General features: G+C 36.5%; 1 protein-coding gene across 1 annotated transcript in view; it reads left to right on the forward strand.

Annotated features, from left to right (window-relative positions):
• The window catches only part of LOC150080979 (protein grainyhead-like), a 271,124-nt gene that overhangs the window by 197,653 nt on the left and 45,905 nt on the right, over nt 1-27,566 (forward strand). The window contains exons 12-13 of the mRNA XM_090380871.1: nt 3,836-3,954; nt 18,301-18,368. Coding sequence (XP_090236997.1) covers nt 3,836-3,954; nt 18,301-18,368 — 187 coding nt within the window. The remainder of the gene's footprint in view (nt 1-3,835; nt 3,955-18,300; nt 18,369-27,566) is intronic.

Genomic DNA, 27,566 nt, shown 5'->3' on the forward strand with positions numbered 1-27,566 from the left:
ATAACAAACAAACAACACAACAGATCTGCTGAAGCAAATCTACGTTACCTTTTCAACTTTTTCTGCCATCAATTCTATAAATTCATCACAGGTTTTATGTGAAAGGTAATTGGTTTTGCCAGTTCCACAATTAGCATACATCTCTATGTGATTTCTTAAAAAATTATCAAATTTACTCAAATATTCTAGGCAATTAAGTAATTACCACTATGTTCCGTATAAATTTTACTACCCCTAACTACCTCCATTACTACTCCTAAATCCTAAATCAAGTTTACTCAATAGCTGAACAGTGAACAGTAGCAATAATTCTTTTTATAATATCTCACCAATAATTTTCTTCAGATTGAATTTCTTTCATTAGTTCCATGTCAATATGACCCAAAATTAAACGCCTCTTAAAATAAAAAACACACTTAGCATTAATGTGCTCACGTAAAGACATAGAAATATTTTTCCAGTCATTAAAACCAGTTATAAATTTATAATTTGAATTTGAAAATAATTTGCACATGAAACAATAGACGGATTTGCTGATATCAGAAAATATCAGCCACTCATGTTTTTCCTTTGTTCTGTTCATTTTTGTACAGTAAAAATCTGTTTCATGAATATTTCTATAATAAAGTTTGTCACCGTGTATACATTGTTTTTAAATTTTCAATTTTTCCAAAATTTGTTGGTGTATTTATTAAAAGATGTTCTCTAAAACATTCATTAATTTCCATGGGCCACTTTGCGATATCCATTGGATACACAATGTCACATGATGGTTCATTTAAACTTTTTTAAAAATTTTCATTGTCACTAATTACACTACCACTATTTAACTGTTCATTACCTATTGTTTGTATATTTTCTTTACATAGCATCTCAGTTTCTTCTTTGGTCTTTACTTCCTCTTCTGTTCTTGCACTTTTATTTTCTTCATTTATATTTTTTGCTACATGCAAAAAAGGCAATGGAAAATTTTTTTGTTTTCAAATTTGATCTTCTTTTTTTCGTTTCCTCTTTTGTTTAGATGCTCCACATTCATATTTTTGCTGCATTATTAATTTCTAAATTAAACTAAATTTCACAGTTTTCGGATCTCAGCTTTTATAGATTATGAAATCTATGGGTGGTCCAATTAAAATAGCTTCCATACAATGAATAAAATTTCCGTATAATGAATGGATTTTGAGAGACCTTGGGTAGGCATTTTTCCCACCTCTAATCTTTAGGCAATATAGCTGCTACTGTAGAATGCACAAATTAAGAACTAAAGGGATTACCATTCCACAATTTAGCGTCCATAACACATTTACAACAGCTCTCCCACACACTGTACCAAGAAGTCATGCTGTTCAACTGCTTTCTTGTGTTCATCATAGCCAGTGGAAAAGATTAAGGCATATTTCCAATGCAGATAATAAATACCCTGTGGTCAACCTGTGTTCTACTGTTAGACCCTATTAGAGAATTAGGAGAGAGTGATTTTCCTTTATTCTGGAAATTAATCTGTTCTTTCGCAGAAATGAGTCATCCATACTTTCAGTAAATTTCACCTAACTCTGTTTATGTGGTAGATACAAGTGGGCCCTAGTTTAGATTAGGGCATTAAAAAAAGAAATTGCTTTAAAGATTTGAGATTACAAAGGCCATACAAGGCCCCCCCATGGTGAGGCCTGAGGTAATGCCTCATATGCCTTTTCATAGTTAATCTGTTAGTCTGTTAATTCCCTCCCCCAAAGCTAGCAGTTTTCTACCCACTTCCAACATTGTCTTGATAGCATCGGAAAATATTCTTGCACCCCTTCTATTTAAATGTATCCTGTCCCTGTAAAAAAATTCTCTCCTGTTAACAAGCAACACCACACTGAGAAAAATTCTACCCCATGACTTCACAGTCTCTCTCTCTTTCTCCAGTGACAAATTCATTGACAATGCTCTCAATACATAATTCCTCCTATTATGTCTGGGCAGAATTGTAGACACTCAAATTTAATTTAGTCCTTGTACTTGTTAAGTAAGTCCTTAGATCTCATATTCTTAATATCAAAAGTTACTATGTACAATAGTATCACCTTTCATTCCCTTAAAATATAATATATGCTTTACAATGTCATCTACTTTTCCCCTGGCAGACATGCCCTGGTCCTATTCCACCTATCAGTTTTGTACAATATATTTCCCATTTCCCTGACAATAGAGTCAACAACAATAACTACTTCCTGAGGGACCAGTGCATTCTGCCTTTGGGATTGCTAAATCATAAATAAAACATTGATTATAAGTTTTTTTCATTCAATAGTTCATTTAGCAACCAACATACTGGACAATCCTAACCATACACAGAAACTCTTGATCTTTAGCTTTATGTAGCTTGATGCACAAGTGGAAGCTTTGGCATTGAGTTAGGCAGCTGAGTGCAGATGGGCACACCATTCTAATTCCTCTGAGGGCATCCACCCTATTCTTCAGGCTCTCATAAATGCCCATCTGAACATTGAGTTCACACCTAATTTCCTCACACTCTTTACACTGAACACCACACAGAGACATCCCCTTGGCTGCATCATGTCCCATTCCAAATATTCCACAAACATTGCACAAGCAGCACATTTTGTGAGACCATCATCTGTAGGTGAATTGATCCTTCATTTTTCTCCCAAGCTACAGCACTCCACCTGCTTTGCTTTGCTGCTCTAGTCTGAGGCATGATTTCTGTTTAAATTCAATTTAAATTGAGAATACTGTACTAAACTAATAGATACATAAATGCAATAATACGTATTATACTATTAAGTTTATGTTATATATATTATGCTGTACCGTTATGTTTGTGGAGTTTTAAATTATCATAGCCTTAATAGAAGTTTCTTAGCTAAAAAAAAAAAAAAAAATATATATATATATATATATATATATATATGCCAACCTATATCATTAGAACCTTTGAGCTACTTATTAATCACAATTAAAAATCCTACAATTCCACTACACTGCTAGTTATGTTATGTAGTGCATGGTAACTTACAAAATCTCTGGCTAAATTTAAAAATAAGTTAATGACTAAATTTAATTAAATTGTGTTCAATAAATAAGCTTATTTATTGAACACAATTTAATTTATTGTCAAAAAAAAAAAAAAAATACAAAAAACTTTTATCCATTTCCAAGAGTTCAAAATCCGTCGCTTTTACAGTTTGTAGCCTTGAGCTTATGAAGCTAGAGTATTAAATAGGACATCCTACCCTATGAAACTAGGGTAGGATGTCCTATTGTTAATGCATTAATTTGTGTTCTGAAGAGTGCTACATGCCTTCCTGTGAAATTAGATGAGTATTTGGTCCACATTTACTATCTTGAAAGGAGTATTAAAAAGAAGGAGATTTTAACTGATTCATGCTACTGAAGTAAAAACGATTTTGAAGCATATGTGTACACATTGGTTGTCTGTGGTTAAATATGTAACACTCAAACTGGTAGAATAGTGACAGCCTTTGACAAGTTTATTTAGAGAAGAGGTTAGAAGTGATGAGGAAAATCTTATTTGCATTTGAAAATGATAAAAGGAAATATAAATTTTAATTGAAAAGGATAGGTGCAGAAATTTGCCTTTGGCCAAGGAGTGATCGACTTAAAATAAATTTCTACCTGGTGTTGTGGAGAGAGAGGTTTGAATAAATTTATAGATGGATTAGATACATTATTAGAAGGGATAGGCAAATGAAATGGATCAGAATGTTCTGTTTTGGCTGTATAAGCTTTATTTTCTTGTGTCATTTTACCAATATTAATGCTAAAGTTAGGTTTTACTGCATTCTTTTTTTTTACCTTTACATTAATGCAGGTGGGAGAAAGCGAATAGAAGAAATGTACCACTCTCCATGTGAACGGTCAGAGTTTTACTCAATGAGTGACCTTCTAAAGCCACCTGTACTATTTGTTCCTAGTGAGGATGGAGAACGAGTAAGTATTTAGCAAATTGGTTGTAGTTTTAAATTGTCAGAACTTATCTGACCTGTCAGTCTGCTTTCATAATGATGTGTTTTTAATTTCATTGGAGAGACTAGTATTGAAGATAAACTTTCTTTAATATCAGCAAGCAATAGTTCATATGGCTGATCTATCTAAGTTTACAAACTACAGAAGACAGATGCATGATAGTGCACTCTCCTTATATGAGAGTTAAAGATAAAATTTGAACCATACAAGCTGAGAGTAAAGATAAAAAAATCATGTCTAATTGCCAAATAATCAAAAAAAAAAAAAAAAAAGATTAAAAAAATTCCAAATTAACCAGCTATTAACTCTGAGTAAATAAGTTAAAACAAATAAAAAACAAATTTAGAAAAATAATTAAACAGACAGATTAAATGTATACCATACAAGTCAAATAAAATACGATGAAGTTCAAAGGTAAAAGCTTTGCTTACATATGCTGTATGTAAATTTTTAATATTTTTTTATCTTTCAGTTAGTGCAGGTAGGTATGAGCAAGGAGACATACAAGTTAAAATCAAAAAATTCCATGCCAATATTTATTTCAATTAATATACAAATAATTATACATTAAAATTTTCAAAATAATGATTTTGGCTGTTTCCTCATTTTTTTTACCCCATCTGTACATAATTACAAAAAAAGCTTCTTCAAAGTCCTTTTCTTGAAGCTCAATGTGATAACTTTTGCTTCAACAGAAAAATCATTCCTTTTTAATGAATTCTTTAATTTTGGAAAAAAAAAAAAAAAAAAAGCCACATTATCATGTGAATATTAGGGTATAAGGTAGTTAAAAGAATATTTGAAAAGGCATTCAGAAATTATTGTGCAGAAGCACTATCAGTTTTTTCAGTTTCAGTTTTTCTCTGCACACAGATCAGATCTCTTTCTTCTGATTGTATTTCTCAAGAATTTAATGACTTATAAATACATAATCTTATTAACAGTATCACACCTCCTAGTATAAATTCATAATGAATTGATATCAGGAGGTAATATAATGCAGGATCAAGATGTTCCTGTGTTATTTTATTAAACCACTGACTCCATTATGCTCTCTGCTACAGAATTTAAACTTACAGGTCTGTGGTTGTTCACCTTGCCCTTTATTCCTTCTTTGTGAATAGGAGAGGCAACTTTAATAATAAATAAATATTGGAAACAATAAGGGGCCTAGCACTGAACCCTGAGGGAGTCCACTAATAACATCAGTCCATGAGGAGTAGTAGCCATTAATAACTACTCTGTCTCCTGCCACTCAACCATCTCTTTATTCATAGCAGTAACTTGCTCCCCAATCTGATTTGTACAGCCATATTACTGCAGTACAAATCAGAACAGTGATACTGTTCCATCATTCATTGGAACAGTATCAAAAGCTTTATTGATATCTAAGTATATGATATAAAAATTATTTTTTGCATCTTGTCTGAGCAATTTAATCAGATTGGTCAGCAAGGTCTTCCCCTTAACAAATCTGTGCTTTGACTGTCATATAACTGTATTCCTATCAAGATGATTTTGCATTACTTTATTGAACCACTGACTCCATTATTTTCTCTGCCACAGAATTTAAGCTTTAGAGTTTGCAGTTACTCACTTTGCCCTTTGTTTCTTCTTTGTGAATAGGGGACACACTTGCATATCTTCAATTTGTAGGGAACTTCCTTGAATCCAGATATCTTATCGGCGCCTCTGTAGCCAGGAGGGCAGGAGCAGCAGTGCATAGCACACGCTTCTTGATTAGACCGGGGTTCGAGCCCGTGACCATCAAATACAGAGAATGTGGAAAGGTCAGGTAATGACCACCACATATCCCCGGAGCAATATAGCCTTAGTTGCTAATGTTCCTAAAAACCAAATAACAACAACAACATCTTATCATAATTATGACTAAATGTTTGCTTACCTCTTTTGTTGCTTCTTTCAATATAAGTTTAGTTAGTAAGTTCAAAAAGTAAATAAAGCACTTAAAACTTTCAGCTCCAACAATTTCTCTTTCATTTTCCACTTGGTTATCATGAAATCATTTAGCTCCCAGTTTCAATTTGGTATACTTCTGGTACTCCCATCCCTAAAAACTTCATGCATGAATGTAGATAAAAATTATTTATGTAATTTGTCATCAACCCAAACAAGATCATCACAGGTTATGCCATTCATATCCAGTGGACCAATGTGGTCCATCCATTTCTTTTTAGTGTTAACATAAGCAAAGAATGCATTGCTACTTTAATTGCATTCTTAGTTAAGGGCATCTCATAATTTGCCTTAGCCTGCTTAACTCCCTTAGTGACAGGATTGTAGGTTTAGTGAGAAGTACAGGCCATGCTGGGAAAAATTCCACAGTATCTCCAGGGCTGAAATGATTGATAAGGCGTTCATCATGTGCTTTCTCCTATCATGTCCGGCAAAATTTTAGGCACTTTCACATTTAATCCTAACCCATGGTTTTTTCTCACTATACCTATTGAGTAAATCCTTACTTTGTGTATTCTTAATGACTTATAAATACATAGTTGTTAGGCACCTCTGTAGCCAGGTGGGCAGGAGCAGCAGTGCATAGCACACGCTTCTTGATTAGATCGGGGTTCAAGCCCATGACCACCAAATACGGAGGATGCGGAAAGGTCAAGGAATGACCACTGCATATCCCTGGAGCAATATGGCCTTAGTTGCTAATGCTCCTAAAAACCAAATACAAAAACAACAACAACAACATAGTTGTTCCAATACCAATGTGTGTGAGGGGTATGAAAGATTTTTTCCCCTGACCAGGTTCTGTGTGTCACAGAAGGCTGAGATTTGGAACATATATTACTCCTTTTCTATGTAGTCACCACCAAAAGTGACACATTTTTCCCATCTTTTGCGGCACTTCCTTATGCCATTTTTGTAGGCCTGACTTTGCTCTAGAAACCATACTTCTGTTGCAGAAATTATCTGTGCATTGCCAAAAAAATTCTTTCCATACAAAAATAACTTCAGCTGATGATAGAGGAAGAAGTCAGAAGGTGCCAAGTCAGGGTGTCAAGTCAGTAAGGTGGGTGTGGCAAAATATGAAGTCCTAACTTCCAAGCAAGATCAGTGATTGCAACAGCATTGTGGGTTGGTGCATTGTTATGAAGTAATAACATGCCTTTGCTGAGCATTTCTCATTGCTTTTCCCTAATTACCATATGTAATTGCTTCAGTAAGTAGTAATGTGCATTGATAATGATATCCTTCTCCAAGTAATTTGTGGGAATAATGCCCATCTCATCCCAGGAAACTGACAGAAACACTTTCCCTGTAGATGATTGCACTATGGCCTTTTTTGAGAGTTGGTGATGATGGACATTTCAATTGTTTTGAAACCTGGTTTTTTTTTTTTTTGTTTCTGGATCAGCATGATGTATCCACAATTCATCCATAGTCACCCATCAGGAAAAAAAAGCAGGTCAAGATTACTGTCATACATGGCGATCATTTCATCAGAGCAGACCTGCCTTTTTTCTGAAGACGTGAGCGAGTGATGATTTCATCATGCTGATCTTATTCATTTTCAAATCGTGAATTATGCTTTCCACTGATCCATAGCTTATCCCAGTCTCAGTAACTATCTGATTAATTGTTATCTGGTGGTCATTGAGGATCAGCTGTTTGATTTTCTACATGAATTCAGCAATGTGAGATGTGGATTGCTGTCCACTTATTTGCTCATCATTGATGCCTTCCTGGCCACACTTGAACTGTCTCTACTATCCCCATACATGGTAGACATCTCTTCATGGATAGTCCTTGGCTGTTTGCCTTTCAAAAACAGGAATTTGATAATCGATTGATATTCAGCTTTATCCATGATGACACTCTGTCACACACATACAGCGCTGTAACAAAAGAAATGTAAGAGTTAGAGCAATGAACCTTCTGGCATATTTTCTCATTCAGCTTACAGATATTTTTGACAAATTCAGTTATGGAAATTTTTTGATTATCTCTTGTATGTGGGGCCAGTGCTGTAAATACACTGAGTTGGCTTTGCATTAGCAACACCCTCATGAAATGGGCTGCTTGTGATGCTGATGACCCAAAGTTGGAACAGCTGAATTAAGATTGTAGTTTGCACATGTGGTGATCAGTTTTTGTGATCACCACATGCAAGGAAGGAAGAATCTGCAAGGAAGAATGGGTCAGCATTGAGATCTCTCTCTGACTTCGAATGTGGAATGATTGTGGGGACACAATGTGTAAGTGCCAGTATCTTCACAACAGCCAATATGGTTAAGTACTCCCATTCTGTGGTGCCACAAGTTTATCATGCTTGACTCAACAGCAGTTGAACAACCAGCCAAAAGTCACACATGGGACAGCAATATATGGTTGACACCTGTGGTGAACATTATTTGTCTCATTTTATAATAGCAGCAACATAGCACAGTGGCCCAGCTAACAACCCAGCACAGTGTAGGAATAACAAGACTAATATCCACATGGACTATGTGCTGGACATTAGCTCATATAGGCTATGGCAGTGACAGCTGTCACAGGTAAACATGCTCACTTTAGGACACAAGAAACTGCACCTTGCATGGGCACATCAGCACCTACACATGACAACCATCATGTGGAAATCTGTCACCTAGCCTGATGAATCACATTTTCAATTCTATCATGCTGATGGGCGTATCTAGTTACTTCTGTTTTCAGGTTTATTTCAAAAATTATTTCTAATTTGGTGTAATCCACGGCACATGAATTTTAATCTACATACATTGCTTCCTGCAGAGTAGTGTCTATCAAGTGAATATCAAGTTTCATGTTTTTGTCTTTACTATATGAAAACTGTAATAAATTTTTCAAAAACAACTAGGGTAACAGTCTTACCAGAAAATAACATTGGTGTTTTCTGGTAAGACTGTAGATTATTGAACCAGTGGGAGAAAAGAAACAAGTAACATGAAACTATAAACAAGCACAACATTGGTGTTTTTCTGGTACCTTGCGACTCTTCAAACAAAAAGCCAAATGGTTGCAAAGACCGTGGCAGGTTACCTGACAGAATAAAATTCTATACAAAAACTGTAAAAAAAGATTTTTTAATCACTGGTTAATGGTTAACATAGGAATATTATTATTTTTTTTTTTTTGTGACCTATCAGGAGACCTGCTGCTAGCACTGGGTTAAAAAAAAAAAAAAAGTACAGCTTGTGCTATACACATCATCACCGAACAGTCTTGCATGTGTGTCTCTAGTGCAATATACAGTGGCATACAATAAAGCAAACTATTACAGTAGTATATTTGGTTAGAAAAATTCCTATTATTTCTAATAGTGTTGTGTGCCCATTGTCATATAACCCATGAATACTGTCTTCTTGTTCTTGTGTATGGTGACTATATTTGTGATATCATCGTACAGTACAGTAAATTAATTACTAACTTATTACAACCAGTATTATCCCCCAACTTAAATTATTTCAAAAACTGAATTATAGTTTTCCATTAGTTTTTAGGCATGTTAACATACATGCGTAATGTGCATCTGCAAACAATAACTGGCCTCTCAATGGACAGATTTTCATAAACTTTCATATTTGGGCCTTTTAAAAGTATTCATCTAGCCATTTCATTAAAATTAGACAAATAGAAATCTGGCTGTTATTTCTCTTTTCCATTAAATTTGTATGTAAAAAATAAATTCATAGATTAAATGTACTTTTAATGTGGTATTGTTAGCTTTAGATAGGTCCATGCATACTTCCAATGTATTGTTATGTAAGTTGTGAACATCTTGTCATTTTTGAAGAGTGATATATATATATATATATATATATATATATAGAAAGAAAAGAGACTTAAAAAAAAGTATTTGGGAGAAGAGTAATAAATATTATACAGTTGTAATTAGATCATATGTATAGCTTAGCTTAATTTTCAGCACTCAAGAGGTGAGTGCTGAAAATTAAGCTAAGCTATACATACGATCTAATTTTTACATTACAGCACATAAGGACTCCTTAAAAAATCAAGAGTCAATATACAGTTGTAATTAAACTGAATGGTTAAGTTTATAGAATATAAAACTATAGAATTTTATTAAATGTCCTATAAAATTTGAGGTTGATTCCTTATTTGATTATGTGCCATTTTTCTGTCAAACTGCAAAAACATAAGGTAATGAAAAAACTATCTCATTTTACATCTGAGTGCATTGTAATAGTAGTAATAGTAGTAGTAGTGGCATATGATGCAAGAAAGCAAGTGTATGAGTTTATGCAGCATCAGCCAAAACAAAACAAAAAAAAAAAAAAAAATTACAAAACAATTCCCTCTAAATGTTTGTCCAGTTCCTCCTTAAATTTATTTAACCTATCAATTTCCACAATGACAGATGGAAGTTTGTTCCAGCAATTAATTACCCGCTGGCTAAAGGCAAATTTCCACACATCTATTCTACCTCTGTCTTTCCTCAATTTGAATTTATGCCCCCTTAGGTTCATAGTCTGAACAAGTGGAAGAATCCCATCAGAATTCAGCATGCTCAACCCATTCAAGACCTTATACACCTCAATCAGATCACCTCGCAGGTGCCTAGTCTCCAGCCGCTGCAATTTGCAGAACTTAAGCCTCTCTTGGTAAGAGGGATCCCTTCATTCCCCTCACAATCTTGTTGCCCTTCTCTGGACACACTCAAGCAAATCTACATCCTTCCTAAAATGAGGCCTCCAGACCTGTATGCAGTACTCAAGGCGTGGCCTGACCATTGCCTTATACAGAGGGACAATCACCTTTTCCCTGCTAGCAAAATTTCTATATATATCATTGACAAAACCCCATGACCTGCCCTGGCAGCCTGTCTGCATTGCTCAGAAGACTTCATATCTGACTGCACAATTACTCCCATGTCTTTTTAATTTTCTACCACCTTAAGTGTAATATTACACAGTTGGTATGTTTCTCTGGGGTTACTTCTACCCATGTGCAGTACTTTGCATTTTTCAGTGTTAAACTTCAGTTGCCACTTCTCAACTTCGACACTAAGCCTGATATACCTTCATCAATATCATTGATAAATATACAAAACAACAGTGGACCCAACACCGAACCCTGTGGGACTCCACTAATAACATTAGTCCACGAAGAGCAGCACCCATTGATTACCATCTTGTTACATGACTTGGCAGGCAACTAGGAAAAGATTAAAGGTCAACTTCTGTGTCTTTGTTTCACAAGTGGTGCTTGGTGTGTAGTGGCTGCACGTGCATCCTTGTTATTTAATAGCCTGTGTGTGTGTGCGTTGATTTTGGACTTGCTACCATCTACATCTAGCCCATCACAATATTGATTTGCCCACTAACACAGCTGAGTTCAGAAAAGCATATGAGTTTACCTTTTAGAAATACTGTAATATGCAAAAAATAATAAAAAATAAATAAAAATAAAAATATATATAAAGGGTATTTGAAAAGTTCATGGCCTGAGTATGAAAGGGTAACAGTGTTAACAATTTCTATATGTAATGTATAATACTTCAAACGTTCAAACAGTAAACCATTCATGCAGTTTCAGTAATGCTCAACACAGTTGTGCGAGTGAGGAAAGATGGACAGAATTAATCACCAGAATTAATTTATGGCTGTAGAATGTGTTTGCAGTCATCCAGTATTTAGAAAAAAAGGGACTAACACCCTTCCTATTCCATTGTTAAAAAGTGGGCAACAAAATTTAAATGAGGGAGAGCATGGAAGATGACATACACTGTGAAAGACCTGCAATGTCGATCACTTCAGAAGTTGACAGTGTGCATGGTCTGGTGATGAGTTATCAGCAAGTGAAAGTTCAGTATGTTGACAGCACCTTGGGCATCCCCTGTGAACATGTGTACTACATAATAGAGTTTTTCACTATGAAAAAGGTGTCAGTGATGGGTCCCAAAGTTGTTTACTGCAGATCAAAAATGTAAAAGAGTTGTTAAGTCAAGTGAACATTTGTCTCATTTTCAAGCAGATGCATCAAATTTCTTTATAAGATTTGTGACCATGTATGAGAATTGGGTCATTACTTTAAGCGAGAGACAAACTAACAGTCCAAACAATGGAAACAAGCTCTTCTCTCCCTCCAAAGAAAGCCAAGTCGATTTCTTTTGCGTGCAAGGTAATGGCATCAGCTTTCTGGATGCTGATGGAGCTGCCAATGGATTGTCTTCAGAATTGCCAGACAGTCACAGAGGACTATTATGCATATCTTGCGAGATGTTTGCATAAAAACATCAAAGACAAACAGTGAAGAAAACTCAGCATAAGAGTCTTATTCCACCAGGACAACATGCCTGCTCACAGGTGTGTTATTGCCATGGCTGCATTGCATGAGCGTGGCTTTGGAATCTTGGATCACTCTTCACATTCATTGGATCTAGCACCATCAGACTTTCACCAATTTCTTATTTTGAAAAAAATGCCTGGTTGGCATCCATTTTTCCACCAACAGTGATGTCATTGCTGCAGTGGATGTATTCCTGGAGGCCCAAGAGAAAACTTTTTTTGCCACTGGAATCAGTGTATTGCAGCATCAGTGGCAAATTGTAATATGTTGAAAAGTAACTTGTTAGTAGACTCCTCAAATAAACTCCTCATACTCAGGTGACAAACCTTTCAAACTCCCTTCATATTTCAGAACTTTTCAACCTATAAGTACAGTGGCTTTAATATAAGTACACTGGCCTGAAAAACTCAAAATAATCATATAATTTTGATTTTGATAATTTTTCTAAATTATATTTTTATATAATTCACTCCTGCTATTAAGAATAGTTAGTGTTATTTGAATTATCCTCTAAGTTCTTTATTATATCCATTATCAACTTACTGGGCCTGTCAATAGCTTCAGTTACCTTCTAATATACTATGGCTGTAGAATGTGCGTGCACACAGTAATATGCATGTTATGCAAGCTGACAAACATGAAATAACTTATGGAGGCATCCTATTCTCTTCATCTGGAATTAGCTAAGTACAGTTGACTGTCGAAATAATGGCACCCCAAATAATGGAACATTCGAGCTAACGGCACATTGAGATTTTGATGTTTACATACAGCGCAGATATCTTTCAGTGCTGAAAAAAGAAAATGACAAGTCATGTGATTACTATATTTGTTTATATTCTCCATTTTGAAAGTGAATTCTGTACTGATATCACATTATACCTCTGTTTTACATTTATTTTAAATTAAAAACCCCTCATTATGGCTCCTAAAGTTAATAAACCTCATACAGAGAAGAAAAGAAGAACAACAACATTAAAACTTAGTGACAAACTTGATATAATCCAAACTATTATATTAGAGTCACCCAGAAAGTTAATTCACATATCCATGTGTACAGGAACTCCGCGACTTAAGTAATACTCGACTTACAGAAATTCGACTTTACGCAAGTTTTTGCTGGCCGGTGCAAACTTAAAAAAAATCTTGGAAATGTATTTTGCATCCCGTAGGAATAAATGGAGGTATCGCAAAAATACCGTAATGTGAACCCAATAACACATTGTTTTTTTTTTTTTTTTTGGTAATTCATTCCAAGTCCTTGGAAGTTGAAAATATTGCGTTATATTACTAAGCTATTTATCTCTCTAAAAGGTCATATTTATAATGGAAATTGCACTACCCTTTCATCGTTATCATATGTTCCGTTATAAGAATCAATTTTTAATGCCTTTGTGATATTTTTCTAAAGCACGTTTCTGGAGGTCACAACCAAAAAACATTAAAAAAAATTTGCACTTTCCTGTTTATTGGGCTTTTCTGTTAGTGCATCTAATTATAAACGGGTAGTAAACTCAATCTTATTGCATATGCGATAATACTGATAACTGCAATTGTGTGGGTTTTTATGGTAATATGGTGAAATGTGTTCCCCCTTCCTGAAATCTTCAATCATATAAAAAATAAATTTTCAGAAACTTCTCTTCATTCCTATTTACTTATTACAATGATGAAGGGAAAACAACCAACGAAAAGTGCAAGTGGTGGTAATGCCAGTAAATGATACAAAATTGATTTAGAAATGAAGAAATGAAAATGATAAGAAGTACGAAGCAGGACAAAGTTTGTCGTTTGTTGCAAGGGAATTAGGTCTCGCTGCTTCAACAGTGAATACTGTTTTAAAGGACAGGGTGCATATAAAGGAACATGTCAAAGGATCAACGCACTTAAGATCAACAATGATCACAAAACAGAGTTCAGGTGCTATGTCGAAGATGGAACAGCTGTTAATAATATAATCAATAATGTAAAATCAGATTCAGAAGTGAGCACCCCTGAGTCCAATGGCCATTCAATCAAAAGCAAGAAGTATTTATGAAGACATTAAGGATAAGTACAGCGAGCCCCAACCCAAGTTCGTGGCAAGCAATGGGTGATTTGATAGGTTCAAGCATCGCACTGGTTTCCAAAACATTAAAGTATGTGATGAAGTTGCCAGTGCTGATTCTGCAGCTGCAGGGAAATTTTGTGATGTGTTGGAAAAAATTATTGATGAAGGTGGCTATTCAACACAGCAAATTTTTAACGTTGATGGACTGCTCTGTATTGGGAAAAAAATGCTGGATCGAACATACATTGACAAAGAGGAAAAGACAATGCCAGGTTTCAAGGCTTCAAAAGATAAGGCCACACTCTTGCTTGGGGCTAATTCAGCGGGGGATTACAGATTAATACCACTGCTTGTGTACAATTCTGGAATTCTCTGTGCATTTAAGGGCATCAATAAAGCCACCCTGCCCATGCATTTCCAGTCGAACCAGATAGCATGGATAAAATATCTCCCTTTGAGGATTGGTTTAAATGCTTCTTCATTCTCGAGGTTGAAAAATATTGTAAAGACAACGATGTTCATTTCAAGATTTTGCTTCTATTAGATAATGCTCCTAGACATCCAACACATCTAGATGATTTAATTTGAACGTGAGAACCATATTTCTACCGCCAAACACGACTTCACTCATCCAACCTATGGATCAGGGTGTTATTTCGAATTTAAAAGCATAGTATGCATTATGCATTAGTAGAGGCATATGATGCAACAAAGCAAGCTTATACAGCATCAGCCAAGAAAAAAAAAAAAAAAAAGCGTCCCATTTCACCCTTCCATTCTTTCCAAAAGTTTGTCGAGTTATCTAAAAGCTTCTGAAAATTACCAATTATTTGTTTTTAAAATTAGCCTACTTCAATTCTGCAATGACAATATTATTATTAAGATGTCAAGTTAATTAAAATACCGTTCTGCTCATGAAAAATGTTTTCATGAAGATCTGTTTAAAATATAATTCCAAACCTGCAGAATCATATAATAACAGCTAAGGAAATTAAGCATCTGATTTAAAAAATAAATACTGATAACTGCAATTTACAAACCACATAATGTAAGTTTTTTATATATTTTTTTTTTACTGAAAATCAAAGTTTTATTATAGTAACTTATCAACAAATCTAAAATTATCCTTTTGATTTAATTTCATAGTTAAATTATAAAAACAGGAAGGAAAAGATTAAATGGAAAGATTTCATTTTCAGCAAACCTATCTCAACATCTGTTAAAAAAAAAACAAAAAAAAAAAACATGACTGTTGTAAATACCAATATAACTCAAGATCATTTCAAGATGTCAAGTCAGTGAGATATCTTGAAATGTTTGAAATCCTTTTATGACACAACCATCAAAATCCAAAGTTTTCAGTCGGTGTCAAAAGGATGTTACAAAAAATGTATAACAGCATATTTTGGAGTGGTGTGCATGAGGATAAAAGGGCAGGTACTCATATCTAAATAGCACATCTGAAATAAGCCTCTTTCTCTGTTCTTTCTGCAAATACTCATATGCTTTCTACTCAATTTAAAATAAACTTTTAAAGAGATTATTCATATCAAAATCAAAATTTTATACATTTATATATCCTTTTAAGCATCCTTAAACAAAAGAGTGAAGCACTCTGCAAGTAGTGCAAATATATCAAAAAAATTATGTGTAAGTGAATTTTGAAAAAAAAAAAAAGCCGCTTTACGTTAGAATAATGTGAAAAAAAAATAAAGTGGTGTTCTTAATGTAACTTAAGCTTCTCGTAGATACCACCAAATCAACATTTAAATAAATAAGAAATTTTTATGTAGAAATTGTTTTAAATGCTACCTCAGATGTAATCGTTCCAGCATACTCGAAATATTTTTCATCTGTGTATTTACGCGCAACATTTGCTCGGGCATTGTCTGCAGTAGACGATGAGAAAAATTTTACATTAAGAGACTTTTGGAAATCTTACAATATTTACCATGGCATCTTAAACATTAATAAGGCCTGGGCAGAAATTACTGAAAGTTGTTTAAATAGTGCATGGAAGAAAATCTGGTCACAGAACATAAAAGGCTTCAAAGGGTTTGAAAACGACAAATCATATGAAGAGGTTACTGGTAAGATTGCAGAACTACTTCAGTTGGAGGTTGATGCTAAAGACGTGGGGGAGTTAATAGAGGAAGAAGCGAAGGAATTATCTAACGAAGAACTTATTGACTTGCAGGCAGCGATAGTGAAAGAAGAAAATGCTGAAGAAGCTTAAGATGAACCAAATGAGGAGCTGAGATGTATCATCACCAGAGAGATGGAAATGGTGTTTTGTGAAATTGCATCAGCAATGGCAAGGTTTGAGAAGATAGATCTTGACAGCAAACTATTCTTAAAAGTTAACAAAGGTGTGAATGATACACATATACAAACTTACACTTATGAGAAGCCAGAATGAAAATTGTCATGACAATGCATCCCATGACAAGATGAATGAAAAATAAAATGAATTGAAGTCGTCACTGGTCCTCTCTCTTAGAATCTATTACTGCAAAGATACCTGGCTGTGAGTACTAAGGCAGTCAAGATTGAAGAGATACCACAGGCAACAACTGGTGAAGGATTGCCTCAATCCTTTATTTTTTTGTACATATTTCTCATGGTTTTGAAATTTATAGCACTTTTGATAAAATAATATCCTTTCATTCGGGACACTTTGGTATTGCAGAACTTTCAAGTATGTAAAATAATAAACACTGTAAGTTCTGTACCATTCAGGTTAAGCATACATGTGCTCCATGTAACCGCCACATACATGTCCCTGTCTTAACCTCTGAATGTAAATATCAACCCCCTAGCTTTCTGCTGTCCAGGGGGTGGCTCTTGAGCAGAGCAATAAACAGATTTAATAAATAAATAAAAAATAAATATATGCTTGCTTGCTACAAAGAAATCTACGATGCAAAATAAAAAGCCACCGCCCAGTCATCCATTAACATATTCTTTCGTAAGGTTGAGTTTGAGTGGCCGACCCCTTCTAAATCTCCATAGCTTTCAACCTCCGCATCGGCATACGTATCAACTGAAGACGTCAATTCTGGCAGTGATGCTCGGGAGGTAAAACTTACTGACATTATGCCTTTCTCCTCTGTTTTTGAAAATTTTTTTTAATTTCATGCTTTCGTAATTTTTCCTGCACATGGGATAACAAAAATGGAATAAATACAATAAATAATTCTATTTACATGTTTGTCGAACAGTTCTTTTTTGATTTAATCAATTCAGCGAGCACAGTAGCAAGTGCTATACAAGCATAGGCGAAATTCCGATTTACATAAAATCCGACACGTAGCATTCCGTGGAATGCAAACCTTACGTAAGTCGGGGAGTTCCTGTATTGTGTCTATAAATTGCGTGCGTTCTTGGTCGATTTGCTTGTTTTTCTGGATGAAAAACCCCAGTTTCTAGGGGGGGGGGGAAAACCTTGCTATTTACAACTGAGACCCATCAACTCAACCATGGAGTGAAAAAATACCATAAGTTCCTCATGTAATCAACAAGATCTGAACCCAGGCCTTTTCTACCCAGTGTAGGGAGGACAATGATGATACCGCTGTGTTACCCGTGCAGAGTAAACTTGATATAATAAAGAAAATAGAATGGGGCATAAGCAGGAGTGTATTAATGGCAGAATATAACATTGGATTATCAATATGTTTATGTTTTTATGTGAAATTAATAAAATCACATTCTTAATCTCTGTATTTCTTATTTAGCCTCATTATTTCTGCATTAAATATATTAAAAATAAAACTTTCTAGATAATGGAAAAATCGAAATAACAGTACCTTGAATCCCCAAAGGTGCTGTTATTGTGAAAGTCTAATGTAGTCCTGTTATTTTATGATGTTCTAAATTCAAATTTTTTGAGTTCATATTTTATGTCAAACTGGTCCTATGTGATTAAAATTTCTTGGAATTTTTTTGTGTGTTTTAAGGGCTCTGCACCTGACATGACAGTATATACAATATATACCCCAACTTCAGATGATTCTTGTAGTACAGGGTAAGTTTCAGCTTTATTAATAAATTGATTTTGTTTTGATAAATGTGTATCAGTTTCTTCTTTAATTATGGAAATTTTAAAATTATTAGAGAAATAAAGAATAATAAGGTAATATAGAGGAGAAGTGCTAAATATGGAATGTCATGGTGTCAATGAACCAAAACATGGCAAAACAGTAAGTTATTGACAGACGGATCCTATTGTACGAGGCAATGATTGAGCCACATCTTGTGTACTGCATACATTTTAGGAAGGATGTAGATCTGCTGGAACAGGTGCACAGAGTGGTTAGGAGATTGGTGAGGGAACAAAAGCATGCTCTTACCAAGAAAGGCTTCAGTTATGCAAATTTCAGCATCTGGAGACATTGAATGAATTAAGCAAGCTCAATACTGATGGTATTCTTCCTGTTATTCGGACTATTTCCATATAAGGGGGACTATATACATAAATTTAAATTGAGGAAGGATGATTTGTAAAATAGATGTATAGAATTTTCTTTCAGCTAGTGAGCCATTCATTATTGGAACACACTTCCATCTGTTATTGTGGAAGTGAGTAGTTTAAATAAATTCAAGGAAGAACTGAGAATATCACAGAGTCTATTGGAAGCGATGAACTGTAGTCCATTCCTTCCAATAGACAAATTATTGGAGGGGATGGACAGGTGATGTGGCCAGCTTGCTTTCTTGTTTTCTTTGCTACCACTAATACTAATAATAATGATAGAGAGAGAGAGAGAGAGAGAGAGAGAGGTAACAGTTAATATTTATATATTTATGTTTACATTATATTTTTTCATTATAATTATGTTATATCTTCAAGGCTAAGGTATTTAATGCAATATGTGCTTACATTTCTTTTATGCTATTAGACATAACTTTCTGCAATTCAAAAATAAAACATTTAAACTACTCAATTTCAACTATTATTGTATTGCGATTGAAAGGAATACTGTTTGGAAGCATTTAGGAAAGAACATCAAAACTTGTTGTGAAACCCTGTCTCTTTAGCACCTAGTTTTTTTTAGTTTCTCAACCTATAAAATTCAAAAAAATAACGAAAAGAATATAATTTAATTATTTTATTTATTCTATATTAATTTCTTAATAAAGAATATCATATACAAAATAAAGGATTTTGTTTGCCTCTTTCTCCATGTTTTTCTATGAATTGCTTGACATACACTTCTTCCATACTCTGATTAAATTGTCACTAAGATAACATCGTGTGGGAATTTCCAGTAGTTCTACCAGTGCTTTCTTTGATCTTTCAGTCTCTGCTGGGTAACTCCTTCACATGATTGTTATTTACATAGCTACCAACCCATCGCTCTGGCAGGTAATTGTAATTTAAAATTAATTGGAATGCTGTTAACATTCATTTTTTTAAGCATTAGCCTTAGTTTTTTTTTTTTTTTTTTTATGTAAACCCCAAACACGAGAGGTATTAGAACCTATAGTACTTAGTACCGTGCTTGGGTTGGAGGTTGAGAAGATGAAAGAAGATATTTGTTGACATTGGACTTGAACTTCTGTAGATTGTAATTTTCAGGAAATACGTATGAAGGAAGGTTGTTCCAGAAAACGGCAGTTGAATGAATAAATGAGGAAGATGAAAAGTTGGTTCTGTGAGTTTGAAGTTGGACAGTAAATGGATGTTGGCTGGTAGCGGCACATGTTCGGACTGTTTTGAAAGAGAGAGCGGGAATTATAGAAGCTAATTCAAAAGAACAGTGCCCATGGAAGTATCTGTAGAAGAGGCATGCCGCAGAAACAGTGCGTCTATGAGACAGCGAGTGGAGAGACTCTGTTAGAGATGAATCATTAATTAACCTAACTGCCCTCTTCTGAATGGAATCAAGAAGCCTGAGAGAGGTTTTGGGGGCACCACCCCAGATGTGGGAACAATATTCCATGGCAGGGTGGATTTGCGATTTATATAGAGTGAGCAGCTGTTTGGAAGAAAAGTAAAGCCGAGAGCGAAAGAGAAAACCAAGTTTTTTAGATGCAGAAGAAGCAATATTTGTAATGTGCTTGTGCCAAGAGAGATTAGAAGTCAGAGTAATCCCCAAAAGAGATCTATCATTTTGCTTAGAAATCGGAGTGTCACTAAAGATAATCATAGGAGCAGAAGAATCCTTTTTGCGAGATATAAGACAAGACTGAGTTTTAGAAGGGTTGAAATCAACTAAGTTGTCTTTGCCCCACTTGAGAATTACCTGGAGAACGGCATTTAAGGAATTGGTAGCAGATTTTCGAGAAGTTGAAGCTGATTGAGCAGGACAAGGTTTCTCAAAATGGAAAGTGGAATGCAATGTGCTATCATCGGCAAAACTATGGATAGGATTTCCAGTCAATGTAAGAAGGTCATTAATATACAAGAGGAATAGAGTGGGGGGGAGAGAACTGAACCTTGAGGGACACCGGCATTAGTGGAGAAGTTAGAAGACAGAGAGCCATCTACCATCACTCCCAGTGAGCAATCAGAGAGAAAACTGGATAACCAATTACAAAAAGAGTTGGCAAACCATAAGATGGAAGCTTGTTTAGAAGACCTTTATACCAAACACGATCGAAAGCCTTTGAGATGTCAAGAGCAACTACTTGTGTTTCACCGAATCTTTCCATTGAATTAGTCCATAAATGGGTAACGTAAACCAGAACATCACCAGTGGATTGACACTGACGGAATCCATACTGGTGATCGTTGATCAGATGGAAGGTTTATAGTTAGTTTAAGAGGTGGCAGATAATTGATTTCTCCATTACTTTAGAAAGAGTAGAAGTAATTGCAATGGGACGATAATTGGATGGGAGGGATTTGTCCCCCTTTTTAGGAACTGGGCTGCATATGAAAATTTCCAAGCAGAAGGAAACACACCTTTGGAATAAGAGAGAAAAAAGGTGGCAAAGAATAGGAGTAAGTTCAGGAGAACAAGTGGAGGAATACCATCAGGACCTGGAGCTTTCTTAGCATCAAGATTTGTCAAAATCCTTTTGACGGAAGACCACAGGAGGCATTGAATGGAGCGTGTTGGGAATGGTGGGAGGTGTTTTACCAAGATCATTAATACATGAGTTGGGAGAAAAATGGGATGCTAGCAGGTCAGCTTTATCCTTGGCTGAAGTGACAACAGAACCATCTGGTTTGGACAGCGGTAGGAGCAGAGATGGGCAAAAGTTGCGGCCAGTAGCTTGGCAAGGGACCAGAATGCTCAGCTACCATTAGGGCAAGAAGCAAGTTTTCTACTCTTAGCCTGTTCAAACTCTAGTTTGGACTGATTAATAACTGCTTTACAATTGTTGCGAGATTTGGTGTAGGCAGAAAATGAAACTGAAGAATTAGAAACAAGCCAATTACGATATGCAACATTCTTCTCTTCAACAGCCTTAGCACATTTATTGGAAAACCAAGGTTTAGATAAAGGACGAGATTTTAAAGTGGAGTGTGGGATAAAGGATTCCATTCCTGCAAGAATAATTTCACTGACACAATCTGAGTAAACGTTGACATCAGAAGTTTTGAAACAGTAATTCGACCAAGGAAAAGAAGAAAAAAAATCTTGCAGGTCATCCATTTTGCATTCTTGTAATGCCAAACAACACGAGGTTGGGAATAGCCATGAGATAAAGGCTCCATTGGAGAAGAGACAATCACCAAGTTGTGATCTGAAGTGACTAAAGGACCTCTCACTTCGACTTAGAAGGGTTCTTTGTGAGAAAAAGATCAAGTGTGTTGGCTGTACGATTAGGATTGTCCGGTATTCTTGTAGGTAAATTAACAATCTGTGCAAGGTCATTAGTAATTGCAAAAGCCTCAGCATCTCGACCTGCTGGGTCGGTGTGACTAGAAAACAGAAGCCAGCTGGAGTTGTGAACATTAAAATCACCAAGGAAAATTATCTCACTGTTAGGAAAGTTGGACTGGACAAAGTCAAGTTGCAAAGAGAGGAAGTCAAAGAGCTCCAAGTGATTAGTGGAGTTGGGAGAACGGTAGAGACAACAGATGAATTTTACACAATGAGGTAGAGATTTTAAGCCAGAGAAGATCAAAGAGAGGAGATTCCAAATTGGCAAGTCTCTGACAGGGAATATCAGAACAGATATATGCACAAGTACCACCTTTGAGGTGAAAGGATTCATACAGCAAATAATTTGGGCATCTGAGATGAGCAGTAGTTGAATCAACCAATAACTGAGATTCTGTCAGAAACAGTACATGGGGTTTGGCAGACTGCAAGTGGAAATGGACATCATTAAGATTAGAATTGAGACCACGTATATTTGTGAAATGAATTAGGAAGTGCTTGGGAGGTTTAGATCTTTTCGCAGATAAGCTTGCTCTATTAGTTTGACGATTCATGGTGTATTCAATTGTAAGAAAAGTAGGTGGGACATGCATATGAAGTAATGAAATTTTTGGATATGGCGTACACATGGTCCGAATATACCCAGATCCTTGACATAACGTGGCCTTGACAATGCTCCCCGCATACCCACTACTCGGACTCCCTCCAGTCACTATCTGGCAGAGTAGAGGTAGCAAGATTATAAACTTGCTGATCCGGAAGCCTCCTAGAGAGTTTCCAATAGGTTCGGTCCGGTGTACTAACTAGCGGCTGGCCTGCGAACTCAGTTTTAGAACTGTACCCTTGAAATGTAAGGAATATTGGATCTCGCCACGATGTTCATCATAACCTCAAAAGTCATCAATCATACTGCATGATGGAAGAGATAGGGAAGGGTTGACCGGAACTTAGCTCTAGAGACTAAACATGGGTTCCACCACTTCAAGCCTCCAATAAGCAAAGTGGTGGTATTGCACCGGTTGATGAGAGTCATCTACCACCTAGTACTGCCTGGTAACATAGAGGGGCGGCATTCTTCCATGAGGTGGTGTGGGTGCCACAAGTCGACTGCTGCTTACATTGGTTCACACCTGGGTGGTCACCCACCATGTACTTGTGCAAGGAGGTTATACCCAGGATTACTAACAGTCCCACCATCGTGAAGGTGCAAGCAGAGGATTTGGCTGTCACAGACCGTCCGGAGTTCGTTGAAATTGGGTCCACTTGACTTGAGTGTCAACCGAATATCAGTTCCATCAACGTTTTAGACTCCAGGTAGCAAGTACAGCTTGTCTGGCATATCTGTGACAACCTCAAGGACCAGTTGAGGCATATGATGCAAGAAAGCAAGCTTATACAGCACCAGCCAAAAAAAAAAAAAAAAAAAACTTTCCAATTTCACCCATCTGGTTACTCCAAATTCTTATCTAGTTCAGCCTTACATTTCTTTAAGCTATCAACTTTCACAACAACAGATGGAAGTCTGTTCCAGCAAACAACTAACCACTGGCTAAAGACAAACTTCCACACATCTATTCTACAACTGTCTTTCCTCAATTTGAATCTATGCCCCCTAAGATACTTAATCTAAGCAAGCAGAAGTATCCTGTCAGCATTGACCCTGCTGAAACCATTCGAGGACTTATACACCTCGATCAGATCACCTCACAGATCCCTAGTTTCCAGATGCTGCAACTTGTAGAACTTAAGCCTTTCTTCGTAAGTGCACCCCTTTGTTTTTCTCACCAATCTTGTTGCCCTTTTCTGTACTCATTCTAGCAACTATACATCCTTCCTAAAATGAGGCCTCCACACCTGTATGCAGTACTCAAGGTGTGGCCTGACCATTGCTTTATACAAAGGAATAATCACCTCCTTGTCTCTGCTAGCAAAATTCCTATATATCATTGATAAAATTCCATGACCTCCTCTGGCAGCCTGTCTTCATTGCTCACAAAACTTCATATCTGACTGCACAATTATGGTATTTTTCATTCTCAACTTCCTTGAGTTTAGTACCACAAGTTGGTACATTTCTCTGGGGTTATTTCTACCTATATGTAGTACTTTGCTTTTGTCAAAGTTAAACTTCAGTTGCCATTTATCAGCCCATCTGCCCAAATTTTCTAGATCCTGTTTCAGTAGTAGACTGTCTTTAGTGTCATTAACAACCCTGCGAACCTTCTTATCATCTGCAAAATTGGACATTAAGCCTGATATACCTTCATCGATATCATTGATAAAGACACAAAACAACTATGGGTCCAGCACCGAACCCTGGGGGACTCCACTAATAACATTAGTCCATGTAGAGCAGTGTCCATTTATTCCCACTCTTTCTCATCCCCCACTCAACCGTCCCTTTATTCATTACAGCAACTTTCCCTTAATGCCATACTGCTCCAATTTGTACAGCAGTCTTCCATGTGCATCAGTATCAAAAGCTTTCCTGAAATCCAAGTATATGATATCAAAATTATTTTTTTGCATTCAGTACCTTTGTTGACCACATCATAGTTTCCAATCAAATTGGTCAGACAAGACCTCCCTTTAACAAACCTATGCTGTGTCTTATTACTCCAGTCTTGTCTAGAATAATCCTGCAATGCTTCTTTAACCAGTGACTCCATTATTTCCCCAGAACAGAAGTTGAACTAACAGGTCTATAACTGTTTGTGTCCCCCTTTGTCAATTGGGTACACATTTGCACATCTCCAGTACACAGGGACCTCCCCTGACTCTAAGGATGCTCTCATAATTTTGGCAAGGGTTTGCTAACTTCCCTTGCTGCCTCCTTCAATATAACTGGATAGATTCTATCCACTCCAGGGGCATTTTTTATGTTTAACTTCAACAATTTCTCATCCACTCTTGCATGGGCAGGTCCATCCCCTGTTCTAATCTTACATACGATAGTAATATTATTCAAGGAAGCATGCTGATTTGCCTTAAGTATGTCTCCTGCAAGCAAAAGCTAACTTGTTTGTGCTTTTGCTATTTTTCCAGAATCCATAATAATTTCACTGCAGGAATTTAGCCATTCTTTGGGTTTGATAGATCCACCAGTTGGCTTCCAAAGTGATGAGGGTTTATTTTACTCAGCTTTGGATTTACCCTTTTTTTGGAAAGAAAGGCTGCCACACAGTGTCCATTTCCTCCTCAACAAAAAATTTCTATCATGCATCACTTGGTACTTCCTTCTCCTTGACCTCCATTTTTCCTTGTGTTACAGGGTACTTCAGTTTTTTGAGAGGATGCTGAAGGAGGACAGATATAGCAGTGGCAGCTGATTGGGCTTTCTGTGTGGGTTTCTGCAAGCCTGATAGATAATGTGCAATGGAAGTTTGTGTTCCATTGGAACACGCCACACAGTGTCCATTTCCTCCTCAACAAAAAATTTCTATCATGCATCACTTGGTACTTCCTTCTCCTTGACCTCCATTTTTCCTTGTGTTACAGGGTACTTCAGTTTTTTGAGAGGATGCTGAAGGAGGACAGATATAGCAGTGGCAGCTGATTGGGCTTTCTGTGTGGGTTTCTGCAAGCCTGATAGATAATGTGCAATGGAAGTTTGTGTTCCATTGGAACACTGCACAAAGTTGATAATTTGAAAGGAGCAATTGCAAAAATTGTTCTCATCTCGCAGAATTTATTGTTTGACTTTTATATTAGAATACATTAGAATTATGGAATACCTTTAAAGCAATAACTACAGAAGCCATGAATGCATATATATATACCGTTAAGAAAAGATAGTATGAGGGGATGTCCAGATGGATTAGCATTAGCATTAGTAGAGGCATTTGATGCAAGAAAGCAAGCTTATGCAGCATCAGTCAAAAAAAAAAAAAAAAAAAACCACTTCCACTTCACCCCTCTGTTCGTTCAAAATACCTGTCCAGCTGAGCCTTAAACTTATTTAGGCTATCAACTTCCACGACAAGGGATGGAAGTCTGTTCCACCAACCAACCACTCGCTGGCTAAAGGCAAATTTCCGCACGTCTATCCTACATCTGTCTTTCCTCAATTTGAATTTATGCCCTCTCAGGTGATTATTCTGAGCGAGAGGAAGAATCCCATCAGCATTTAGCATGCTCAAACCATTCAATGCTTTATACACCTCTATCAGATCACCTTGCTGGTGCCTAGTCTCCAGACACTGTAATTTGCAAAACTTAAGCCTTTCTTCGTAAGAGCACCCCTTTATTCCGTTCACTAATCATGTTGCCCTTCTCTGTACTCATTCCAGCAGCTATACATCCTTCTTGAAATGAGCCCTCCAGACCTGTATAGAGTACTCTAGGTGTGGCCTGACCATTGCCTTATACAAGGGAATAATCACCTCCTTATCCCTGCTAGAAAAATTGCTATATATCATTGACAATACTCCATGAGCTACTCTTGCAGCCCGTCTGCACTGTTCAGAGAACTTCATATCTGCCTGCACAATCACCCCCAAGTCCCTTTCATTCTCTACCACTGTCATTGTAGTACCACAGAGTTGATACGTTGCTCTGGGGTTGCTGTTTCCCATGTGTAGTACTTTACATTTGTCAATGTTAAACTTCATTTGCCACCTCTCAGCCCATCTGCTCAACCTTTCCTGATCCTGTTGCAGCAGCATAGTGTCAGTAGTGTCCTTGACAACCCTGCCTACCTTTGTATCGTCTGCAAACTTCGACATTAAGCTTGATATACCATCATCAATATCATTTATGAATACAGAAAACAATAATGGACCCAACACTGAGCCCTGAGGGACTCCACTAATAACATTAGTCCACGATGAGCAGTGTCCATTGATTACCACTCTCTGTCTTCTCCCCCTCAGCCACCCCTTTGGCGCCTCCGTAGCCAGGTGGGAAGGAGCAGCAGTGCGTAGCACACGCTTCTTGGTTAGACCGGGGTTCGAGCCCGCGACCACCAAATACGGAGGATGTGGAAAGGTCAGGGAATGACCACCGCATATCCTTGGAGCAATATGGCCTTAGTTGCTAATGCTCCTAAAAACCAAACAACAACCACCCCTTTATCCACAGCAGAAATTTGCCCCCAATGTCACACTGCTCCAATTTGTGCAGCAGTCTTCCATGTGCAACAGTATCAAAAGCCTTCCTAAGATCCAAGTATATAATATCAAAGTTATTCCCTGCATCCAGTTCCTTTGTGACTGCATCATAGTATCCAATCAGATTGGTCAGGCAAGACTTCCCCTTAACAAAACCATGCTGTGTCCGAACTATAACTGAAGACTTGTCTAAATGATCCTGCAGTGCCTCTTTAACTAGTGCCTCCATTAATTTTCCTGGAACAAAAGTTAAACTCACAAGTCTATAATTGCTTGTGT

This window comes from Mastigoproctus giganteus, chromosome 9 (assembly GCF_048544385.1).
Source record: "Mastigoproctus giganteus isolate SK-2022 chromosome 9, ASM4854438v1, whole genome shotgun sequence".
NCBI classification, from domain to species: Eukaryota; Metazoa; Arthropoda; class Arachnida; order Uropygi; family Thelyphonidae; genus Mastigoproctus; species Mastigoproctus giganteus.